This window comes from Aquarana catesbeiana, linkage group LG01 (assembly GCF_042186555.1).
Source record: "Aquarana catesbeiana isolate 2022-GZ linkage group LG01, ASM4218655v1, whole genome shotgun sequence".
NCBI classification, from domain to species: Eukaryota; Metazoa; Chordata; class Amphibia; order Anura; family Ranidae; genus Aquarana; species Aquarana catesbeiana.
Genome location: NC_133324.1, coordinates 80,650,758 through 80,671,923, shown reverse-complemented (window position 1 = coordinate 80,671,923; position 21,166 = coordinate 80,650,758). Strand labels below are relative to the sequence as shown.

General features: G+C 42.6%; 1 protein-coding gene across 1 annotated transcript in view; it reads left to right on the top strand.

Moving 5' to 3' along the window:
• Positions 1-21,166, top strand: part of SLC45A2 (solute carrier family 45 member 2) — a 252,368-nt gene that overhangs the window by 175,578 nt on the left and 55,624 nt on the right. Inside the window, exons 4-6 of the mRNA XM_073620857.1 lie at positions 10,878-11,021; positions 15,828-15,951; positions 20,323-20,528. Coding sequence (XP_073476958.1) covers positions 10,878-11,021; positions 15,828-15,951; positions 20,323-20,528 — 474 coding nt within the window. The remainder of the gene's footprint in view (positions 1-10,877; positions 11,022-15,827; positions 15,952-20,322; positions 20,529-21,166) is intronic.

Genomic DNA, 21,166 nt, shown 5'->3' with positions numbered 1-21,166 from the left:
CCATCCACAACTCTGCCCCCAGCTACATCACTAACCTAGTCTCAAAATACCAACCTAATCACCCTCTCCGTTCCTCCCAAGACCTCCTGCTCTCTAGCTACCTCATCACCTCCTCCCATATCCGCCTCCAGGACTTCTCCCGAGCCTCGCCCATCCTCTGGAATTCCCTACCCCAATCTGTCAGACTGTCTCCAAATCTATCTACTTTTAGGTGATCCCTGAAAACTTTCCTCTTTAGAGAAGCCTATCCTGCCTCCATCTAACAACTGCACTATTTTCTCCATTCGCTCATCCCCCACAGCTATTACCCTTTTGTATAACTTGACCCTCCCTCCTAGATTGTAAGCTCTAACGAGCAGGGCCCTCTGATTCCTCCTGTATTGAATTGTATTGTAATTGTACTGTCTGCCCTCATGTTGTAAAGCGCTGCGTAAACTATCGGCGCTATATAAATCCTGTATAATAATAATAATAAGAAGAAACAGAGGGGATCATTTACTATAGATCTGCAGCGCCAATTGCTGCTAATTAGCGCTAATACGGTATTCACTATAGCGCTGGTGAGAAAATACTCCCAAAATCGAATTTACTATAGTTCCCTGAAACCAAATAGCGCCCAAACCCTTCCTCTGCTAAAGCCTGGAGTAGTGCACATGGAAATAATGTTTAGAGCATGATATAATTGCCTAAATGGTACTGAAATATGCGGTATATTATTTAAAGATAATCTGCTTTTAAACTGTGTGAAAAAGTGATTCCTACACTGAAATATCTTTAAAAGTCTGAGAAGTGAAAAATTCCCCGTTTTGTACAACTAGGTGCCAACACAACTGAGCATGCTCAGACCTGAAAATAACTCTCATTTTAGCTCGAGTGTCTTTTTTTAGCCGGCGCTATAGTAAATACCGAAATGAGAACTAATTAGAGAGCATTTTTTTTAAGTTAAAATCTGCTCTATTCTAGTCCAAATCAAGTATTAGCCATTGATTCTAATAGAACAATTTTAATGTTGAGATGAAATGTATCTTTCTCTGAAATAAATTTTCCTTTGCAACATTGTTGCTTCTACTTAATCTATTTTGTTTTTAAGAATGCTAGAATGTGGAATGTTTTAATGTTTTGGTAAAATATATTTTTCTCTGTCACTTTCACTTGTTGCTCTTCATCTCACAACAATCTTTACCCAAACTCACACAGGTGTCTTTATAATCCACAAACAATACCATTGCTGATGCAAATTTAAAAAGAATCACAATTTTTTTTGCTTTTTATTATTTCCAAATATTCATAATTTGAGCCCAAAAAATGTGATATGTGTGCCAACATCAGAAAGCAAAATGTAATTCCCAAAAATTTGAGGGTAATATTCTACTCTCGCCCACAAAAAAAAAACACCAAATATCACAGAATAAATCAAGAAGAATAACTCTTGAGTAATGTAATCCCATCACTTGTATGTCCATAGAAATGCAGTATTTATGTGTTTTTATGTGTTTTTATGTGTATTTATGTGTAGGAGGTTCTCACACGTGGCAACTCCGTGGCTTAGAGGTTAGAACTTCTGCTTAGTATCCCTGAGTGTATGGGTTCAAATCACAACCATGTTACTTCATGTAGAGAAGTTGTCTCATCTCCCAGGTCCTATAACTATGTCTAAATGTAGTATTTATGTGTAGGAGGGTTCCACCACCATTGTGAGCCCCCGTTCACACCTATGCGAATTAGATGCGGCTTACACCGCATCCAATTCACAGGACATTTTAAAATACATTTATTTGAATGTATCTGGCTCACATATGTGAGTTGCATTCACACTGCGCATTGCACAAAAAACATGTGCCTTTTTTGGGCATTGTGGTGCGAATTACAATCCCCATTATCTCCTATGGGAATGCATCTTATTCGCAGATGCATTGCGTTCTGAACAAGGATTTTCTCCTTCTCCTCACTACACCTCCCCCCCTTACCCTCTCCCCCCCTCCCTCTCTCCCTCTCCCCCCCTCCCTCTCCCCCCCTCCCTCTCCCCCTCTCCCCCTCTCCCCCTCTCCCCCCTCCCTCTCCCCCTCTCCCCCCTCCCTCTCCCCCTCTCTCCCCCTCTCCCCCTCTCTCCCCCTCTCCCCCTCTCCCCTCTCCTCCCTCTCTCTCCCCCTCCCTCCCCCCTCTCTCTCCCCCCTCTCTCCCCCTCTTCCTGCTCACTGATCTGCAGCTACAATGCAGAGACACCTTTGAACAACAGATTCCCAGTGAAACCTGAGCTTCAATTTGCACCGCACATGTGTGATCTCAGGCTAAGTCTTTTCCAGATGCACTATTTAGCCAAAAGTATTGGGACGCCTGCCTTTACACACACATGAACTTTAATGGCAGCCCAGTCTTAGTCTGTAGGGTTAAAATTTGATTTGGCCCACCCTTTGCCATTAGAACAGCTTCTGGGAAGTCTGTCCACAAGGTTTAGTGTGTCTATGGGAATGTTTGATCATTCTTCCAGAAGCGCATTTGTGAGGCCAGGCACTGATGTTGGATGAGAAGGCCTGGCTCACAGTCTCTAATTCAGCCAAAGGGTGTTCTATCGGGTTGAGGCCAGGACTCTGTGCAGGCCAGTCAAGTTTCTCCACCTCAAACTTGCTCATCCATGTCTTTATGGACCTTGCTTTGTGCACTGGTGCGAAGTCATGTTGGAACAGGAGGGGGCTTTCCCCAAACTGTTCCCACAAAGTTGGGACCATGAAATTGTCCAAAATGTCTTGGTATGCTGACGCCTTAAGAGTTCCCTTAACTGGAACCAAGAGGCCAAGCCCAACCCCTGAAAAACAACCCCACATCATAATCCCCCCTCCACCAAATCATTTGGACCAGTGCACAAAGCAAGGTCCATAAAGACATGGATGAGTGATTTTGGGGTGGAGGAACTTGATTGGTCTGGACAGAGTCCTAACCTCAACACAACAGAACACCTTGGGGATGAATTAGAGAGGAGACTGTAGGTCAGGCCTTCTCATCCAACATCAGTGCCTGACCTCACAAATGCACTTGGAAGAACGGTCAAACATTATCATAGACACACTCCTAAACCTTGTGGACAGCCTTCCCAGAAGAGTTGAAGCTGTTATAGCTGCAAAGGGTGGGCCAAATGAGTTTTGAACCCAATACTAATACTGGGATGCCATTACAGTTCATGTGCATTTTAAAGGCAGGCATCCCAATACTTAGGCCAGTATATTGTATATTGCTTGTGACACTGAGCATGGCTGGTTCACACCACAGAGATGCAGAGAACATGTGTGGGGCTGCCTGGTGGCTAAGGGGGTAGCAGTTCTGTCTAGCAGCACCTGGGATGTTGGTTCAATTCCCCAACATACTAATCCTTGTGTTGAAGTTTAGATGTTCTCCCTGTGTGGGTTTCTCACCACAATCCAAAGACACGCTGGCATTTTATTTTTCTCCTGTCGAAATAGGTTCCAATGTAAGAAAGTTAATTTTGGACTTTATATTGGAAGCTCACTGCAGCCAGGGACTGATGTTAATGTTTATTAGCACTAATCATGCCAAGGGACTTGGACATTTCAAATTTTAGGGTTTACACTGCACAGGTACATATGCTTAGAAAACTGTTGCTTGTTTATGTGGATGCAAATGGACTTTGATCTTTGTCCGGAGATATGATGCACATAGCCAAAGGCTAACACAGTTGAGAATAGTATTATGTGTTCCTGCCCATCAGGTGCAATCACTTTAGACATACATGAAGAGACAGATTGAAAGATACTGGTGGCTGTGTACTTCTATTGGGTGTGTCAGTGTGCTAACAATACAACCTCTCTTATATAAAGGGCTGCAGTAGGGGGGGTTAGTTTGGCCTGAGAAGGTCAGGTTTTTTGCTGTGATTTGTGGGGGAGAAGGAATAATATTGTGCATATTGACAAATACCCAACTAGGGATATTTGATGAAATTCTTGTGCATTTTTTTCAATCAAAAGTGGGTTTATGTGGGCATGCTGTGTCCACTCTAAGGATATGTCAAATTTTAGATTGTAAGCTTCTATGAGCAGGGCCCTTAAAATCCCATTGCTAAATGTAGCACCATATATCCTGTCCAAATTTTTTTGAAGCTAGTAAATGAATGTACATTTTTTTTTTCTGCTGGTAAAATAAAAGTACATTATTGAGCTTTGTTGTGGTGTTTTTTTTTCTTCTACTTTTCTTTCTCTTTAGTTTTTTTGGGTGGTGGTTTTGGGAAAGTGCAATGTCTCTTATATTTTATTTCAATATGTATTTGTGCACCAAAAAACGAATCTCTTTGCCGTGGTTCACATTGATGCTACTTTGAAATCGCGCTACTTCACTTGAAGTAGCACGATTTCAAAGTAGCAAAGTCAGCGGGATTTCAAGTACTACTTGATAGACATCCGTGTGGCTTCATACATGGATGTCTATTGAAGTCGCACCTGAAATCGGCAAAAGTAGTGCAGGAACTACTTTAGCAAATTGGTGTTGCATCGATTGGAGCAGTGTCATTGCTGCCAATAGTCATGCGATTTGATCTCTCAAATCGCATGACAAATCGCTCCAATGTAAACCTAGGCTTCTGCACACCTGCAAGTAAATGATAAAGGTGGAATCTTTATATATAACAGCGGTGGAGAATTGCAGGTAATGAATTCAGATGGTGGCTAGGCATTATTGTATGTGTCAGCTTTTAGTTCACATTTGTGTGATTTGACATGTTGGTGACAATTGCACAGTTTTAATTGGTGCGACTTTGGGGTGCAATTTGTATTGATATCAGTGCAGAAACCTGCACAGATGTCTCTGAAACTCCCCTTGCAGTCAGGACTGACATGCGGGAATGAAATTGTGTGATTTCAGCTGAACAATTTCCTTCCTCTGTCAGTGTGAACCAGGGCTCAAACTGGGCCTTTTATTTTTGTCATTCACCTGCTGCTAACCCAGGGACACCATTTCTTATCGAATGCCTTTAAATATAAGTAGAAATACAAATTTGCATATCTGCAAATAAACAAAAATAAAAAAATTCTAATTGTGGTTACGATCAAATATTCACAGCAGCGATCAAAATAGTGTGGTTTCGCCTTCTGACCCAGAAATAAGTCATTGTAATCACCTGGAAGTTCCTGTGCTGGTCAGGATCTCCATCTAGGTGGACATGGCGAGGTCCCTCTTTAGCAAAGAGGAGGTGCTGCTCATTTTCCGGATAAGGGTATGATATGTACTTGTGCTTAATCATTGTGGGGTGGATGTGGTAGTTAGATTTGGTGTGGGTGGGGTTCATTGATTTGTTTGGCATCCCCACACTTTTGCTTCTGGCCCATGTGCACACATCACTTCCTGCATTTGTTCTGCTGATGTAAATGAGAGCTCCTTTCTATCAAAATATATATGACTTGTTTCACAGTTGGGTGACTTTGGACCTCCGAGTTGCTTGACAAGTTGTACCCCATTATTTTCAATGATAACTAGGGATGGGCCGAACATCCCCCCTGTTCGGTTCGCAGCAGAACATGCGAACAGACAAAAAATTCTATGGGACACAAGTCTATGGGACACGAACACAAATAATCAAAAGTGCTAATTTTAAAGGTTAATATGCAAGTTATTGTCATAAAAAGTGTTTGGGGACCCGTGTCCTGCCCCAGGGGACATGTATCAATGCAAAAAAAGTTTTAAAAATGGCTTTTTTCAGGAGCAGTGATTTTAATGCTTAAAGTGAAACAATAAAAGTGTAATATTCCTTTAAATTTCGTACCTGGGGGGTGTCTATAGTATGCCTGTAAAGTGGCGTGTGTTTCCCGTGTTTAGAACAGTCTGACAGCAACATTACATTTCTAAAGGAAGAAAAAAGTCATTTAAAAGTGCTAGTGCCGGTGTTCTGCCGAGAAAGTTCCCACCGACGGATAAGGACTCCCCTGTGCTGCGCAGGCGCAGCGCTTGCGCAGTATGAGCCGCCGAAAATAGCCGAAGCTGAACACCTGTGAGTCAGCTGTACAGGGCGCCTGTAACAGGACCCCTCGTGGGCTCGCTTCGCTCACCACGCTTCAGGCACGGCCTCGCTTCATTCGGCATATTTTTATTCTAACTCTATGTCCACTTGGATGGTGGGGCTTGAACCTGGACTCGAGGCAGAATGTAGTGCGCAGGCGCCGTGTAGAGATGGCGATCAGCTGTTCGACTTCGGAGACTTTCGGCGGCTCCGTAGTCGTTCATTCCTTATCTGCCGGGGGGAACTTTCTCGGCAAGACACCGGCTATTAATGAATTGTCAGTTCGGACAATACACATAAAAGTTAATTGATAAAAACGGCCCGGGATACCCCCATAGTCCATTACCAGGCCCTTTGGGTCTTGTATGAAAATTAAGGGGAACCCCAAACCAAAATTTAAAAAAAAATGCGTGGGGTCCCCCCAAATTCCATACCAGGCCCTTCAGGTTTTTTTTTTAAATTTTGGCGCGGGGTTCCCCTTAATATGCATACCAGACCTAAAGGGCCTGGTATGGAATTTAGGGGGACCCCCCACGCCATTTTTTTTTTTTTTTTTAATTTTGGTTCGGGGTTCCCCTGTGGGGAATTCCCATGCCACTTTTATGTGTATTGTCGGACCGGCAATTTATTAATAGCCGCGAGTAGTTTTAAATGACTTTTTTTCCTTTGAAATGTCATTTTGCTGTCAGACTGTTCTAAACACGGGAAACATGCGTCCCTTTTACAGGCATACTATAGACACCCCCCAGCTACGAAATTTAAAGGAATATAACATTTTTATTGTTTCACTCTAAGCATTATTAAAATCACTGGTCCCGAAAAAACGTCGGGTTTTTACAATTTTTATGGCAAAGAACTTGCATATAAGCCTTCAGTGAGAACTTTGGATTTTGCAGGTTCGAGCCCCATTGACTTCCACTATTCCACCATACTGTATGTGATCTGACAGCCATTATTGCCGGCAATAGCGCTGCTTTCCATTTGCATTAGCGCTGACTTTTTGAGAGTTGAAGTCTTTCTGGCCTTTTTTGAGAGTTCTTTTTTGGTACTGCAGGATCATTTTTTGGCGCTATAGTAAATGACCCCCAGAGTATGTCTGTCTCTCCTGCATCAAAAATCCTGCCTGCTGGCAATTCTTCTTTTTTTTTTTTCGGGCACTAAAGTTCCACTTTAAGCATGAGCTTTGAATTTTTAAAGCCTTATTTTTTGGCAGCTATCTATCTTACCTTGACTGCTTACAATATTATTCTGGAACATATAGAGGTTTTCTCAGCAACTCACCAGGGAGATGCGTACAAGTGGTAAATGGTAAAAAAAGCGATTACATGTAATCATTGGATCTTATTCTTCTATGCCTTTTTAGATTTCCCTTTATATGGCTGAGGTGTCAGAAAAAACAGAGTAGCGGTACTCTCCTGATGCTGAAGTGTGCGAAAATGTGAAACAATAATTATCCAGAGGCTATTAAACTTTGAAGTGTAAAAATGGAGAATTGCATATTAAATACATTTTATGTTTTTCCCATTTCTACCATGTTGTTCTGGGCAACCCCCAAAGTTTTATGTCTGTTTTAAAAAAAAAAAAAAAAAAAAAACGCTTTTAATCCCTGTATAGCAGTAATATATGTAAACATTAGATGTTATTAATGTTCTCAAAGGCTCCATTCTGTTTTGCTCAACAGTAACAAGCTAGGCCCTAAAGGAGCAAAAAAAAAAAAAAAACAGTTATTTAACTAATTCTGCTCTCTGAGAGAAGGCAGCACTTACTTCTAATATCCGTGCTGATTTTCAAGATAGATCATATAACATTTATAAATCTTATTGAAATTAATAAAAAGACACCATATGAAGTCCAAATGGTGATAGTGCTCTGTGCCACTCATTATACAATGACTTGGTTGTCACAAAAAGTGATTGTACTCATGAACTCCAGTGTGCCCCAAATCCCCAATGGTTAAGTTGCACCAAAAACCAAGGTGTATCCTGCTTGATGAGCACCTTTCCAGAATCCCGTATTTTGCTGGCGTTGCCTTATATTCTTATACAGTAAGTCCCCTACATATGAACCTTCAGGTTGCAAACTTTCAAAGATGTGAACATGTGCTTGCACAGTTTTTTGGGTTTTTCTTTTCATTCAACCCAGCGGGCTGAACGAGAAAAAAACTGACAGATTGCCGTACCAAAGCAAGCAATGTTGGTGCAGTGGTCTCCCCAGCTGTGCTATTGTGTTCTGACAGGGGGACTCCCCCATCCCCCCCCCCCCCGACAGAACACACTGATCAGCGCTCGCAGCCTTTGTCTTCAAACATCTTTGTTGGACTTACAAACAAGTTATACTTGTGAACGGAAATCGTTCGTAAGTAGGGGACTTACTGTATAACAATTTATATGTTTGCAACATATACAGCAAAAAAAAAAGGGGGAGAGTCCCTCATAGCGTAAAATTTTTTATTATGAAATGAACCAATGAACAAGATCAAATGCACTTGCATTAAAACAAAGAGATCTCCTATGTACATCAGGAAACACTGCTGTGCCCTCCAGCATGCATTCCAAACAGCAGAAGTGCCATCACAGGAGGTCCCTTCCGACGCGTTTCATCATCAAATTGCAGTGTCTTCAGGAGCTTGGACTGTTGGCTTTACCTCTGCTTCTTAAATAATGATGCGTCCGCCCACTACACCCAAAATGTATACCACTAACAGGGCATTCTATTCCCAACCCATACCAAATTAAATACATCAAAAGTTTATACTTAGATACCCATCAATATCACTATACCATACAGCAGGGGTAGGCAGCCTTGGACCTCCAGCTGTGGTGAAACTACAGTCCCATGAGACATTGCAAGACCCTGAGAATCACAGGCATGACTCCTAGAGGCAGAGGCATGATGGAATTTGTAGTTCCACCACAGCTGGAGGGCCAAGGTTGTCTACCCCTGACATACAGGTAGGTATATATTTTTATAGTGACACCTGTTTTATTAGATTCTAAGTTTTTTGCTATTTAGTTAGGCCTTGCTAGTTAATTTCTTAAAAAAAAAAAAAAAAAAAAAAACGCGCTGAACTCCGATCCTTGATGTTTTTTGTTGTTCGAGTTGATCTCCACCTCTTAAAAGTTGCCTACCCCTAATGTAGAAGCTGTGCCTGAAAAAAGTAATGTGGAAGGCTAAGAACTTGTCACCAGTATTGCCTGTAGTCTCTCTACGGCTGATCTATTTTGTTGGATTGACTATGTTTTCATCATGCAAGACCTGACCCCCTTCCTTCCACCAAACCCCAATGGCTGATGAATGGATGAGGTTGTGATTAAGAGCTCATAGCTGGTTCACTCCACAGCCATATGGTCCTGGCAAAGGAAACCACCTGGTCTCTGTAGCTCTTTCTATCAGAACAGCTCTTCCCTCCCCAGCGCAGGGCTTTGCAATTTGCCCTACACAGGAGACTGTTCAGAGTACAACGGGAACAGCACTGAGCTCCTGATCATTTCAGGCCAGACTGCACATGGCAATGATCAAAACAGCAGCAGCTTCCAGTAATGTGCCCCAGTCTTTAACCACACTCACTGGAACACATACAGTTGCCCCTACAGAACAGAAAAATTAATGGAAGGTAGGATGAAGGTGTATTTAAAGCCAAAACTATTTTTCTTTTTGATAGAATAATGAACAATTAATACCCCTGTCCAGTTTTTATTGTGGTCTTATTCCCCTCTAGGGAGGCTTGTAAGCTGATGCAGTTAGCTTGCTTGCCACTAGATGGCTCTGTTGCCAGCATGCCATAGTAAGGGGAAAGTTGTAGACAGGTGTTAGCTCCCCTTATAGAGTAATCCCTCCCTTAGGGATGTCATGAGTGGAGTTAGTGCCCATATAAATACCAGCTGAAGGCTGCTAGCAAAGCAACCTTGGCTTCCATAACACCTCAGCAGTGCCACAGGCTGATCACCTCCATGCCACGCTGCATTGATGCAGTAATACATGCAAAAGGAGCCTCGACTAAGTATTGAGTGCATACTATACTGTACATGGGCTTACTTTTCAGTAAGCCAACATTTCTGGTTTAAAAATCCTTTTTTTTTTTTTTTTTTTCTGCTGGCCCTTGCCTCTTCTCCCCTCACCTCCTTTTGCTTTCTTTCTTTTTCTTTTCTGCTTTCTTTTTATTTTTCGTTTATTTCCTCTTCATTCGCCATTCCTTTCCCTCTCCGTTTCCTTTTTCTCCTTCTTTTCCTTGTCCTTTTCCTCCTTCTCCTTGTTCTTCTTCTTTCTTCTGTCTTCTTTCTTCTTTCTCCTTTTTCATGTCCTTTCTGCTCCTTATTGTGGTTGCCAATAAAATGCACATAAAATTATAATGCATTAAATATTAATGTTAGAATGGAAGCTTGTATATGATTATCAAGTTTTTTTTTTTTTTATCCGTTTGACTTAACAACTATCGTCACCTTTCCCTGGAATAATTTTGTTTTTTCCAGGGGTATAGTAGAATAAATTGATAGATAGAAGAAAGCTTTTTCTATTCTACAGGGCAGACCTGGGTGATGCCATGCTGAGCAGAAGTGTGAATGGCTGACAATGAGGCTTATAAAACCATTTTTTTTTAGATATATTGCATCTCCCTAGGGTTTTAGATATGTCATTTTTTTTCTTTGTAGACAAGGAAGACAGTTTAAGAGAACTTAAAGAAGCAAAAATTTCCAACTACAGAATTAATAAGTCAAGTGTGTTTGAGATTATTAAGAAAAAAGCTGGTGCAGTATTTGTTTTTTTTCATGATGGTAATTTTTACCATTGTGTATCTGAGTAGTGTATACCGGTATATTTATTTTAATAGCCTTTCAAGTTTTTGTTCTTTTTAAATTCAATTTAATATTTTACATTTCAGGTGCAGAAACGAATGACCCTTAAGTCCCTGATTCGTGCTTTGCTAACAATGCCATCTCACTACCGTTACCTATGTATTAGTCACCTAATTGGCTGGACAGCATTCCTTTCCAACATGCTATTCTTTACAGATTACATGGGGCAGGTAAGGTTCAAGGCTGTAAAAAATACTCGTAAATTGACTGTGACCAATGCTAATATGCTAACATTTTGGGTACAATAAGATCTAGTTTTGCCTTTAGTTCTACTTTAACATAGAATTACTGGTCACTTGAAACTTGCATATACAGTACTGTGCAGGTGTAAAGAAATGTTGTAAAGTAAGAATGCTTTCAAAAATATATATATATATTTTTAATGTTTTATCAATTTACAAAATGCAAAAGTGAGCAAACAGAAGAAAATTCCAAATTATGTCAATATTTAGAGTGCCTACCCTGTGGCTTCAAACCAGCATGAATTCTTACACTTGCACCCTTTTTGCACATGCACACAATCAGGTATTTTTGTAGAATTAGTCAGGTGTATGATTAACAAATTACATAGGTGCTAATCATCAGTTTCATATGTAGGTTGAAACAGTCATTAACAGAAATAGCTGTGTAGGAGACTTAAAAGTGGGTGACAGACAGCCAAACCCTGCTACTAAGATAAGGTTGTGGAAGTCCGTTGCAGGTCACAGGTCATACATCATGGCGAGACTGAGCATAGCAACCAGACACAAGGTGCTTGCTTCCTTTCAACATAAGAAGATGTCCAGCAGCGTCATCAGCACAGAACTGGTGGAAACCAGTGGGACCCAGGTACACCCATCTACTGTCTGGAGACGTCTTCATGGAAGAATTGCAGCCAAAAAGTCATACTGTCACATACCTGGTAAAAGACTGAATTGATGAGGTTGGCCTCTGTTGTATCTTTAGCCCAGGCCCCACTGAAGGTAGGACAGAAGGAGCATGCGTGCCGACAGGAGATGTCGACTCAAAGGGTCAGGCAGGGCATCAGTGATGCAGGATAGACCAGCCAAAATTATAGGGGAACTCAACAGGAATCGCAGATTCTGGATGCGTGGCTTGTCGGAGCAGGCTTGAAGCTGGACCACATTGCAACTCCTGGAGCTGGGATGTGGAACAGCTAGGGCAAGCACGCAAGGATAACTCAGAGCTAAACTGGAGACAAAGGCGTAGTCAGAGGAGCAATCAGGGTCCACAACAAGCAGGCAATGAGGTACAGAAGCATCAGGCAGAGACGTGGTCAAGAGTAAGCCAAGGTTAGGAACGGATAAGCAGAAGCATAAACAGAATTCGTTCAATATCAAATTGGGTCAGCAACCGATATAATACAGGATACAAACAGGACAAACCAGAACAGCTGAAGACTGTTCAGCACTGGGCATGGATCTGAGCATCCTTTTAAACAGGCCGTCTGGCGCCAATTAACACTGCGCACATCAGGCCAGCGAGCAGAGGAGGGAAATCTCAGTTATTTACAAGGCACTATCCTCAACACGATCCAAGACACCTTACATGCTAGCCTGGGAGGAGGACCTGTCCCAACACTGGAAACTTGAGACCTGGCACAGACATTTTTCCCAATCTTATAAAGGCATCCTTAATTCCTGCCTCATGGAAGCTAGTGTAAAAGTACTAACTAGGTGGTACCTAGTCCCCTCGAAGCTGTCCAAAATGTTTCCATCAACATTACCCCTTTGTTTTCGGGGATGTGACCTAGGAGGTGATATGCTCCATATTTGGTGGGCATGCCCCAGAATACGTCATTTCTGGCCTCATGGATCAGCAAAATCGCTACAATTTCTGTCCAGATGTCCCCCCTCATAGCGTTCCTTAACTTTCCGGTGAAGGAAGCCTCCAAGGATACACAACGCCTCATTTACTTTATCATCCTGGGTGCCAAGCTTACACTGGCCAAAGCCTGGAATCAACCATCTGTCTTAACACTCTTAGCTAAAAGAAAGATATCCTGGATCATGAACCAGGAAAAGATTGTGAGTGTAATCCTGGACCACTCAGACAAGTTCAAACGCACATGGGATCCTTGGGCAACCTTTGTAATCACGAGAGAAACCCCAACTCGTTCACCCCCCCCCCCCCCCCGTTGACGCCTATTCACCTTCCCCTAACCCTATTTCATCTCTCTTTCACCCTCTTCCTCTTTTTTTTCTCTGCTCTGTTGGTTCTTGGGCTCTGCCCTACAATCCAATGGGCCTGGCCAAGGTCAGACATCTTCCAGAGGCAGGTCATGTCTTTGGTTACTATGTATATCAGCTTACAATCCAGATAATTGTCCCTATTTTTTTATTCGTTAATATGGACTCTACAGCCACTCCTATATTAGGCTTGAAATGTATCTTATGCACAGAGGCTACCGGTAATGTTCAACTGTCTCCTCTCTACATTTGAGACCTCACTAGAGTTTTTTCACATGAAGGGGTAACTCTGTCTCTGTTTCTCCTCGGGCGGGGAGTGTTGGGGACTCTGCCACAGTATGATCCCTATTGGGGTGGCGGAGTCCTTCCCTCCCTCTCCCCTTACCATTCATCATGCCTGTGTCAACTTTGGCTAAATACTGAGAACTCATTGGCTATTCGGTCTCCCTGACTGATTCACATTGTATGATTTGCTTGATATGAGTGTAAAACGAATGTATGACCCTTCTGTACTTGTATGTTCATCATATGGCCTTGTTGGTCGACTCTAAGCTCAAGACCCTGATTATATCTATGTTACATGATATCTTTTACTTGTTTTGAAAATAAAATATATTGAAACGAACACTGCACACATGCTCTTGTGTGCGTGTGCATTCTTTCACGCATGCCTACACACCAGAATACCATTCCATGAGCAATATCGTGCACATGTGTACGTCTCTGCACCCGATGTGTCACAGTAGTTTCCTGACACATATCTCCAACACGGAAACAAAGCTAAGCAACTCAACTATGCATGAAAACATAGGAACTGGGGTGCTGAAAAACTACAGCAGGTGCTCTAGTATGATGAATCCACAATCAGCTGTAGCAAGAGGCAGTTTGTTTTCTGAAGGGCTGGAGAGCAGTGCAATGAGTGTCTGCAGGCAACAGTGAAGCATGGTGTAGGTCCCTTGCAAGTTTGGGGCTCTATTTCTGCAAATGGAATTGGAGATTTAGTCAGGATCAATGGTGTCCTCAGCGCTGAGAAATACAGGCAGATACTTATCTATCATGCCATACCATCAAGGAGGCGTGTGTTTGGCTCCAAATGTATTCTGCAGCAGGACAAAAACCCCAAACATACAGCCAATGTCATTAAGAATTATCTTCAGCGTAAAGAACAAGGAGTCTCGAAAGTGATGGTTTGTCCCACACACAGCCCTGATCTCATCATTGAGCCTGTCTGGAATTGTATGAAGAGACAACTGTGGGCGCACGGACGCCGCCCCCCCATCCATGCGCCTGGCTCCTTTCAGGACGCCGGACGCATGGATTCCTATGGTGGGGGTGGGAGGGGGTGGTACTTTTTGAAGTACCTGATTAGTGCCAGAGGCTCTAATAGGCTTCAAAATAGAGTGGGCTCAGGGCGCCCTGATCCCACCCAATTGTGTGACGATAGCTAATTATTTTTCGCTATTTCCATACTTGCCTTCCTCCCTGCCAATCAGGAGGCAGGGCGACAGTCCTGCTTTCTGATTGGCCAAAGTGCCAACTACACATGCATACACACGTGTGTATGAGCCGTGCACACCTATGCTTATTACACTCAGTGCAATAGCTTTAGCAGCGCTGTAAAAATTATTGTAAGGCTGCCTAGATCACTTTTTACAAGATTTGTACAAAAAAAAAAAGAGAATGGTACCAGGATCATGGTTTAACTGTAAAAGCACAGAAAAATCAAATATTTTAACTGCTTACTTGCACTCCTTTTATGTATAAAAAATATATATATTTTTACTTGCAATTTGCCTTTAAAAATAAAAATGTATTCCCTAGCACAGCCCCCTCCCATCTTACATGTCGTAGTCATTGCCTATTCTGGGAGTGTCCAATTACTTTCTGTGCTGGCCCAGCTCTTCCAACCCTCACCATGCTACGTAAGCATTTTTTATGTAGCTGCAAAGGGAAGGAGTGAAGTGTAATACTATAGATTGCCACTTGACAGCTCTGAGTCTGCTGAAGTTACTGACATCACATCCAAGATCCTAGTGTAGACATCCAAGCAAGTCTCGGGGCTTCTGGATGTCTACACAAGGAGAATTTTACAGGTAAATGGCATTAAAAAAAAAAAAAAAAAAAATGTAAAAGGAAAGATTTTCATTAATGATATGGCAACAGAGTCTCCTAAAGCTTGACGCACACAGCCCATTTGTCTGCATGACCTCCCGCACTGCACACTGAAGATGTTGAGAGACCCAGACAACATAAGGGAGCCTATAAATATTAGGCTAGTTTCACATCTGTGCAGGTGTGAGAATGCAAGTAAATCGCACAGGTTCCTGAAACTGTGGCACAAAACGTGGTGCTATTAACACTTAATGGCACCCTCACGCACTGAAAAACCACATGTGGAAATGCATGACGCTTTTGCATTTTGATTTCAGTGCGGCCACATTTTGAAAAAGGTGTAGGGACTTTTTCACTGCAGGAAACAATAGCACAGCATCTCATTCAAATGAATGAGACTGCCTTGCCCACGCAAATGTTGCACACGGAGCAACATAGATGTGAACCAGGCCTTAGAAAAAGGCGTCTTGTTTACAGTCTTATTAGCGATTTCTGAAGTCCATTGGCGGAGATGGATTTTCTCAGCCAATCACTGTTTCTCCCAGGAGGGGTCAGTGATGCTGGCGACTGATAACGGAACAATTCTAGGTACTTCCTTTCGTAAAAGTTATCTGCTTTTTAAGTGAAAGTATCTCTGAATAAAAGTCAATTTATTCAACGTTTGTTCATTTTCAGATCGTTTACCATGGAAACCCATACGCACCTCATAATTCTACTGCTTACCTCATCTACGAGCGGGGGGTGGAGGTTGGCTGCTGGGGCATGTGCATCAATGCCATCTCATCCTCATTATACTCCTGTAAGTATTTTACACCAATTTCCTCTACATCAATTTGCATCATTTTATCTTGGCAGAGAATGTTTTCTTTTTTTTTTTAACTAGTTTTGAAGGGTGTTATTGCACAAATTAAATGTATTTCCAGTTTTTTTGCAGTCGACTTTGAAAAACCCACACTATGGGGCAGATTTACTAAATCTGGAGCACTCGGAATCCGGTGCAGCTGTGCATGGCAGCTTTTAACTTCAGCTTGTTCAATTAAGCTATGACAATAAAACCTGGAAGCGATTTGGTTTCTATGCAGAGCTGCACTAAATTTTTTCGCTCTCCAGTTTTAGTAAATCTCCCCCTATGTGTTTTTATGTGTTTGTATGTGTTCCCATTCACACTGCATACTTAAAACTATTTTTCAATTGCTACATTTCTTGGTGTTTCTTTAAAGCAAGCTTTTACCTTAAACTTCAGATACAGCTTCTTTTGTTAATAACTCGCAACGTGCAACATCGGTCCCGTAGAGGAAGAGGCACAGCCCCCTCATCTGTGCCAACCAGTAAAGCCTGCCAGTGCCAACAGTGCCATTAATCAGTGCCCACCAGTGAATATCAGTGCCACCAATCAGTTCCACCCATCAATGTCCAAGCGTGCCAACTATCACTGTCCACCAGTGATGCCAATCAGTGCCATCTATCAATGCTGCCTATCAGTGTCACCTACCAGTGCCACCCATCAATGCCACCCAACTGTGCCACCTCTCAGTGCCCACCAGTGCCTCCTTATCAGTGCCGCATATTAGTGCCCATCAGTGCAGCCTCATCAGCGTATATCAATGAAGGAGAAAAATTACCTGTTTGCAAAATTATATAACAAAATATAAAACTGTTTTGTTTTTGTTTTCCAAATTTTTGGTCTTTTTTAATTTTTTTTAACAAAAAATAAAAAACATAGAGGTGATCAAATACCACCAAAAGAAAGCTCTATTTGTGGGGGAATAAAATGATAATTTAATTTGGGCACAGTGTTACATGACCATGCAATTGTCATTCAAAGAGTGAGAGCGCTGAAAGCTGAAAATTGCTTACTGGGCACTTAATCCCCCCCTACTGCCCAGACCAAGAGGTTAAAGAAGACATCATTAGACTCACTCCCTGGCTCAGTTCCCTTTTTCTGTTACTGATTTTGCTGGTGGGCCTGAACCCTCTTCTGGCCAAAAACACCTTGGAGCTATGGATGCTGTAGGAATGTTGTCAGTATTCGAAAAGATTCTGCAGCTCTGTTGGCCACACAGGACACATAGGCTAGCCAGAACTTTGTGATCATATGACCACTTTAAATTTAGACAGGAATTTTAGGAAAACGTATGCAAGGCGTGGTAGCAATGGGGAAGCAACATTTAAAATGTGGGGTTTTGTGTAGTCCTTTTCTTCTGCTTCAAGTAGTATTTTCACTAAAGTTTAACAAAAGCAAATGCAATCCATCATTGGGTTCCAATGTTAGGAGATCTGAAAATAAACTAATAGCTCAGGAAGGACTAATCCCTGCATTCACAACTGATGAACAAAGTTCAATGTCCTTAACTGTCCATTACTGTCCTTGGATTTTTTGTTATTGTGTCTTTCTGAAGTCCTTTTCAGCATACACATCTTACAAAGCACACTCTTTGATCTTGACTTGGATTGAAAGAAAGCTTTTAATCTCCATCCATGCAATGATCCATCTTGACAGAGAGATTTGATAGATTCTGGGCTGGGTTTTCTTAAAGTGAACCTACGGTTTCCTGCTGTAGTTCCAGAAGAGCCCAGATCACATGCACTGATTGTGGTCATAAGAAAATGCATGGCAAAATACACCACCTCAAAGATGTTTTAAAGTGACTCAATTGAATTTAAATCGAGATCAGTGCTGTGTTGCAGATTGAAAGAATGTGAAGTAACTTTATTTTTGACATTCATGCCGTGTAGCACCCTCCTAGAATAGGTTGCTAGAGAGGCTCAGGTGAATCCTATTTTTTTTGGGCTCCTCTGTAAACATCAGAGCGGTGTGTGATTTTATTTTTGCCTGCTCTAGGTCCCACTGGCTGCAGGCTCAACCACTTCTGCCAGCCTTCTAGTGGATTCTAGAATGTAGTGGGTTGGAAGAGGCAGATCCTTGGCCTGAATAGTTATGTGCTTTCAACCAATCCCAGGGGGGAGAATGCTCACTAGGTGGCTGAGGAAGGCATACATGGTTTTTGGGGCTTCTTGTCCAGGAGGAGAAAATCCCAGCCTGAGGGGCTGCTGCCTTTCTGGGCAGTTTAGCTGAAGTCTGCAGGAGCTCATCGAGGTCCCAGCTCAGTAAGTTGCTAGAAATAGAGCTGGATCAAGGAGGGTTCACTGAGGATCTGGCCTGCAGATTCACAGGTGAAATGTCTTGCCGATATTGCGTGGAGGTATCCAAGTATACGGGTAGATTGTAGGCTTAGGCCTGGATGTAAGATTATATTGACTGTCCACTGCTTTAACCTCCTGAGAAATTGCTCCAGTGCTGCTGTATTGGGACCTTCCTGTTGCTGGAGTCCCAGGAGAGTCTACTCTACTAGTACTTGGCAAGAGGGAAGTTACCCTGTAGACAGTAGCACAAAGACACCCCCTTGCCTGGTCTTTGCATTGTGAGACTGAGCTGTTCTGCGCCTGGCTACCCTGTGTACCTGAAGGAGAAGAGAACCTGAGGCAAATCAGCTGGGCCTAACGGGGGTCTGCACTACAGCTGCAGTTGTCATATATCCAGTATTGAGGGAAACCATTATTTTGGTGCATTTGATTTAAAGACCCTGTATCACAGATACTATATTATGACACTGTATATAATGATACTATGTTGAGCATCTGTTTGTTTTTTTGGGGGGGAGGGGAAAATTCTAACAATGCCATTTTTTGGCCAGGCTTTGAGAGGTACGTAAATGTCCTACACCTATAGTAAGAGCATGATTTATCTTTAGTCAAAGCTGCACAGTTCGTTTTTATCTACAGACGTCTCTTACCTGCATAGGCAGTTTTTTTGTAAAGCTGAACTGACCCTTTTAACCACTTGCTGACCGGTATACGTCGGCAAAGTGGCACGGGTGCGCAAAACGACGTACCCATGCGTCACGCCGTCATCGGCGGCTAGCGTGCCCACGGCCTCTGTCTGCCGGTGGCCCGCGATCATGACACAGAGAGGCAGAATGGGGAGATGCCTATGTAAACAAGGCATTTCCCTGTTCTGCTCCGCAACATGACAGGGATCTTCTGCTCCCAGTGATCGAGAGCAGTGATCTCTGTCATGTTCTAGTGAGCCCATCCCCCCTACAGTTAGAACACGCTGAGGGAACACACTTAACCCCTTGATCGCCCCCTAGTGTTTAACCACTTCCATGCCAGTGACATTTTACCCAGTAATCAGTGCAATTTTATAGCACCGATCCCTGTATAAATGTCAATGGTCCCAAAATAGTGTCAAAAGTGTCCGATCTGTCTGCTGCAATGTCGCAGTCACGATAAAAATTAATAATAAAAATGCCATAAAACTATCCCCTATTTTGTAGACGCGATAACTTTTGGCAAACCAATCAATATATGCTTAATTATTACGATTTTGTTTACCAAAAATATGTAGAAGAATACATATTGGCCTAAACTGAGGAAGAAATTTTTGTGTGTAACGCAAAAAATAAAAACCGCAGAGGTGATCAAATACCCCCAAAAGAAAGCTGTTTGTGGGAAAAAATAGATGTCAATTTTGTTTGGGTACAACGTCGCATGATCGCGCAATTGTCTGTTAAAGCGACACAGTGCCGTATCGCAAAAAGGGCTTGGTCAGGAAGAGGGGAAATCCTTCCGGGGCTGAAGTGGTTAAAGGAGAAGTCCAGCCTGAGCTTGTTTGGCTGGGCTTCTCCTATGGGTCACAGGAGTGCAATTCGTTTTGCGCTCCTGTGACCCATTTTCAGCAGAGAGTGGGCTGAAGTACGTTCTCTGCTGACGTCACAGGAATCCGTCCAGACACCGCATCATCACGACAAAGTCTGGATCCACCAGGTGCATGGACTGATGCTCCCTGCCCCTCCACAGCTCAGCACTCCAGTGAGCGTTGTGGGGGGGGGGGGGGGGCAGAGCGGAGGGCCGCTGACTGACAGTAAGCAGCTCTCTGCTCAGGGAGCTGTGAGAACCGAGCCGTCTGTAATGTTTGATTGCTCGGTTCTGAGTGCAGAGGCGCCGGGTGACAATTGCATCATCGCGCCGATGCTGCATCCACCTAGGTAAGTATGATTCTGGGGGGAAAAAAACCCCCACACTTCTCTTAATAAACATTCAAATGTGTAAAAATCACATAAAGTCATACTTAGTGCTGACAACTTTTTTTTTCCATCTCTTTTTACAGACCTCCAGAAAGCACTTCTACCCTATATTGGGCTAAAGGGCCTGTACTTTGTTGGATATTTACTCTTTGGGCTAGGAACTGGATTTATTGGACTGTTCCCCAATGTTTACTCTACATTGGTCTTATGTTCCCTCTTCGGTGTAATGTCCAGTACCCTCTACACTGTCCCTTTCAACCTCATCTCTGAGTACCATCGAGAAGAGGAGGTGAGTTTTAATAATCAAGTTAGAGCAGAACTTAGGTCAAAACTTTTTCCAAGTTTTGGTTGAAATTGGGAAATGTTAAAATCGTTTTGTGAAGTTTGTATTGCTATCTCTGTGCCTGATGAAGATTTTATTTCTGCCACTGAAACAGGAAGAAAGGAGAGTCTCTACAATGAGGGCATATTTTTTGCAAGAGTAGAGGAAAAATAAACCTTTTGTTTTGTTCTTTTAACTAAAAGCAAATTGGCTGTTCTAATTTGTAAGGGTAGTTGCACTTTACAAGGGAATTTACTCCAAAGCTTGGTGAATCCAATCATGTGTAAGCAAAAATGCTGTTTTTTTTCTTTTTTTTATTGTTATAATACAGGATTTTGTGTCAACAGTTTGCACAGAGGGCCCTGCTTGTTGGAGGAGGGATGGTCAAGTGATCCAAAAGGTAATAGCCGTGGGGAATGAGCTGATGAACAAAATTAAAAGTGCAGTTGTTAGGTGTGGACAGAATAGGCTTCTCTGAAGAGAAGGGTTTTCAGGCATCTCTAAAAGCAAACAGATTAGAAGATAGTCAGTTAGGGAGTTCCATAGGATTGGAGAGGCTCTGGAAACGTCCTGGAGACACGCACGAGAGGAGGTCACAAGGGAGC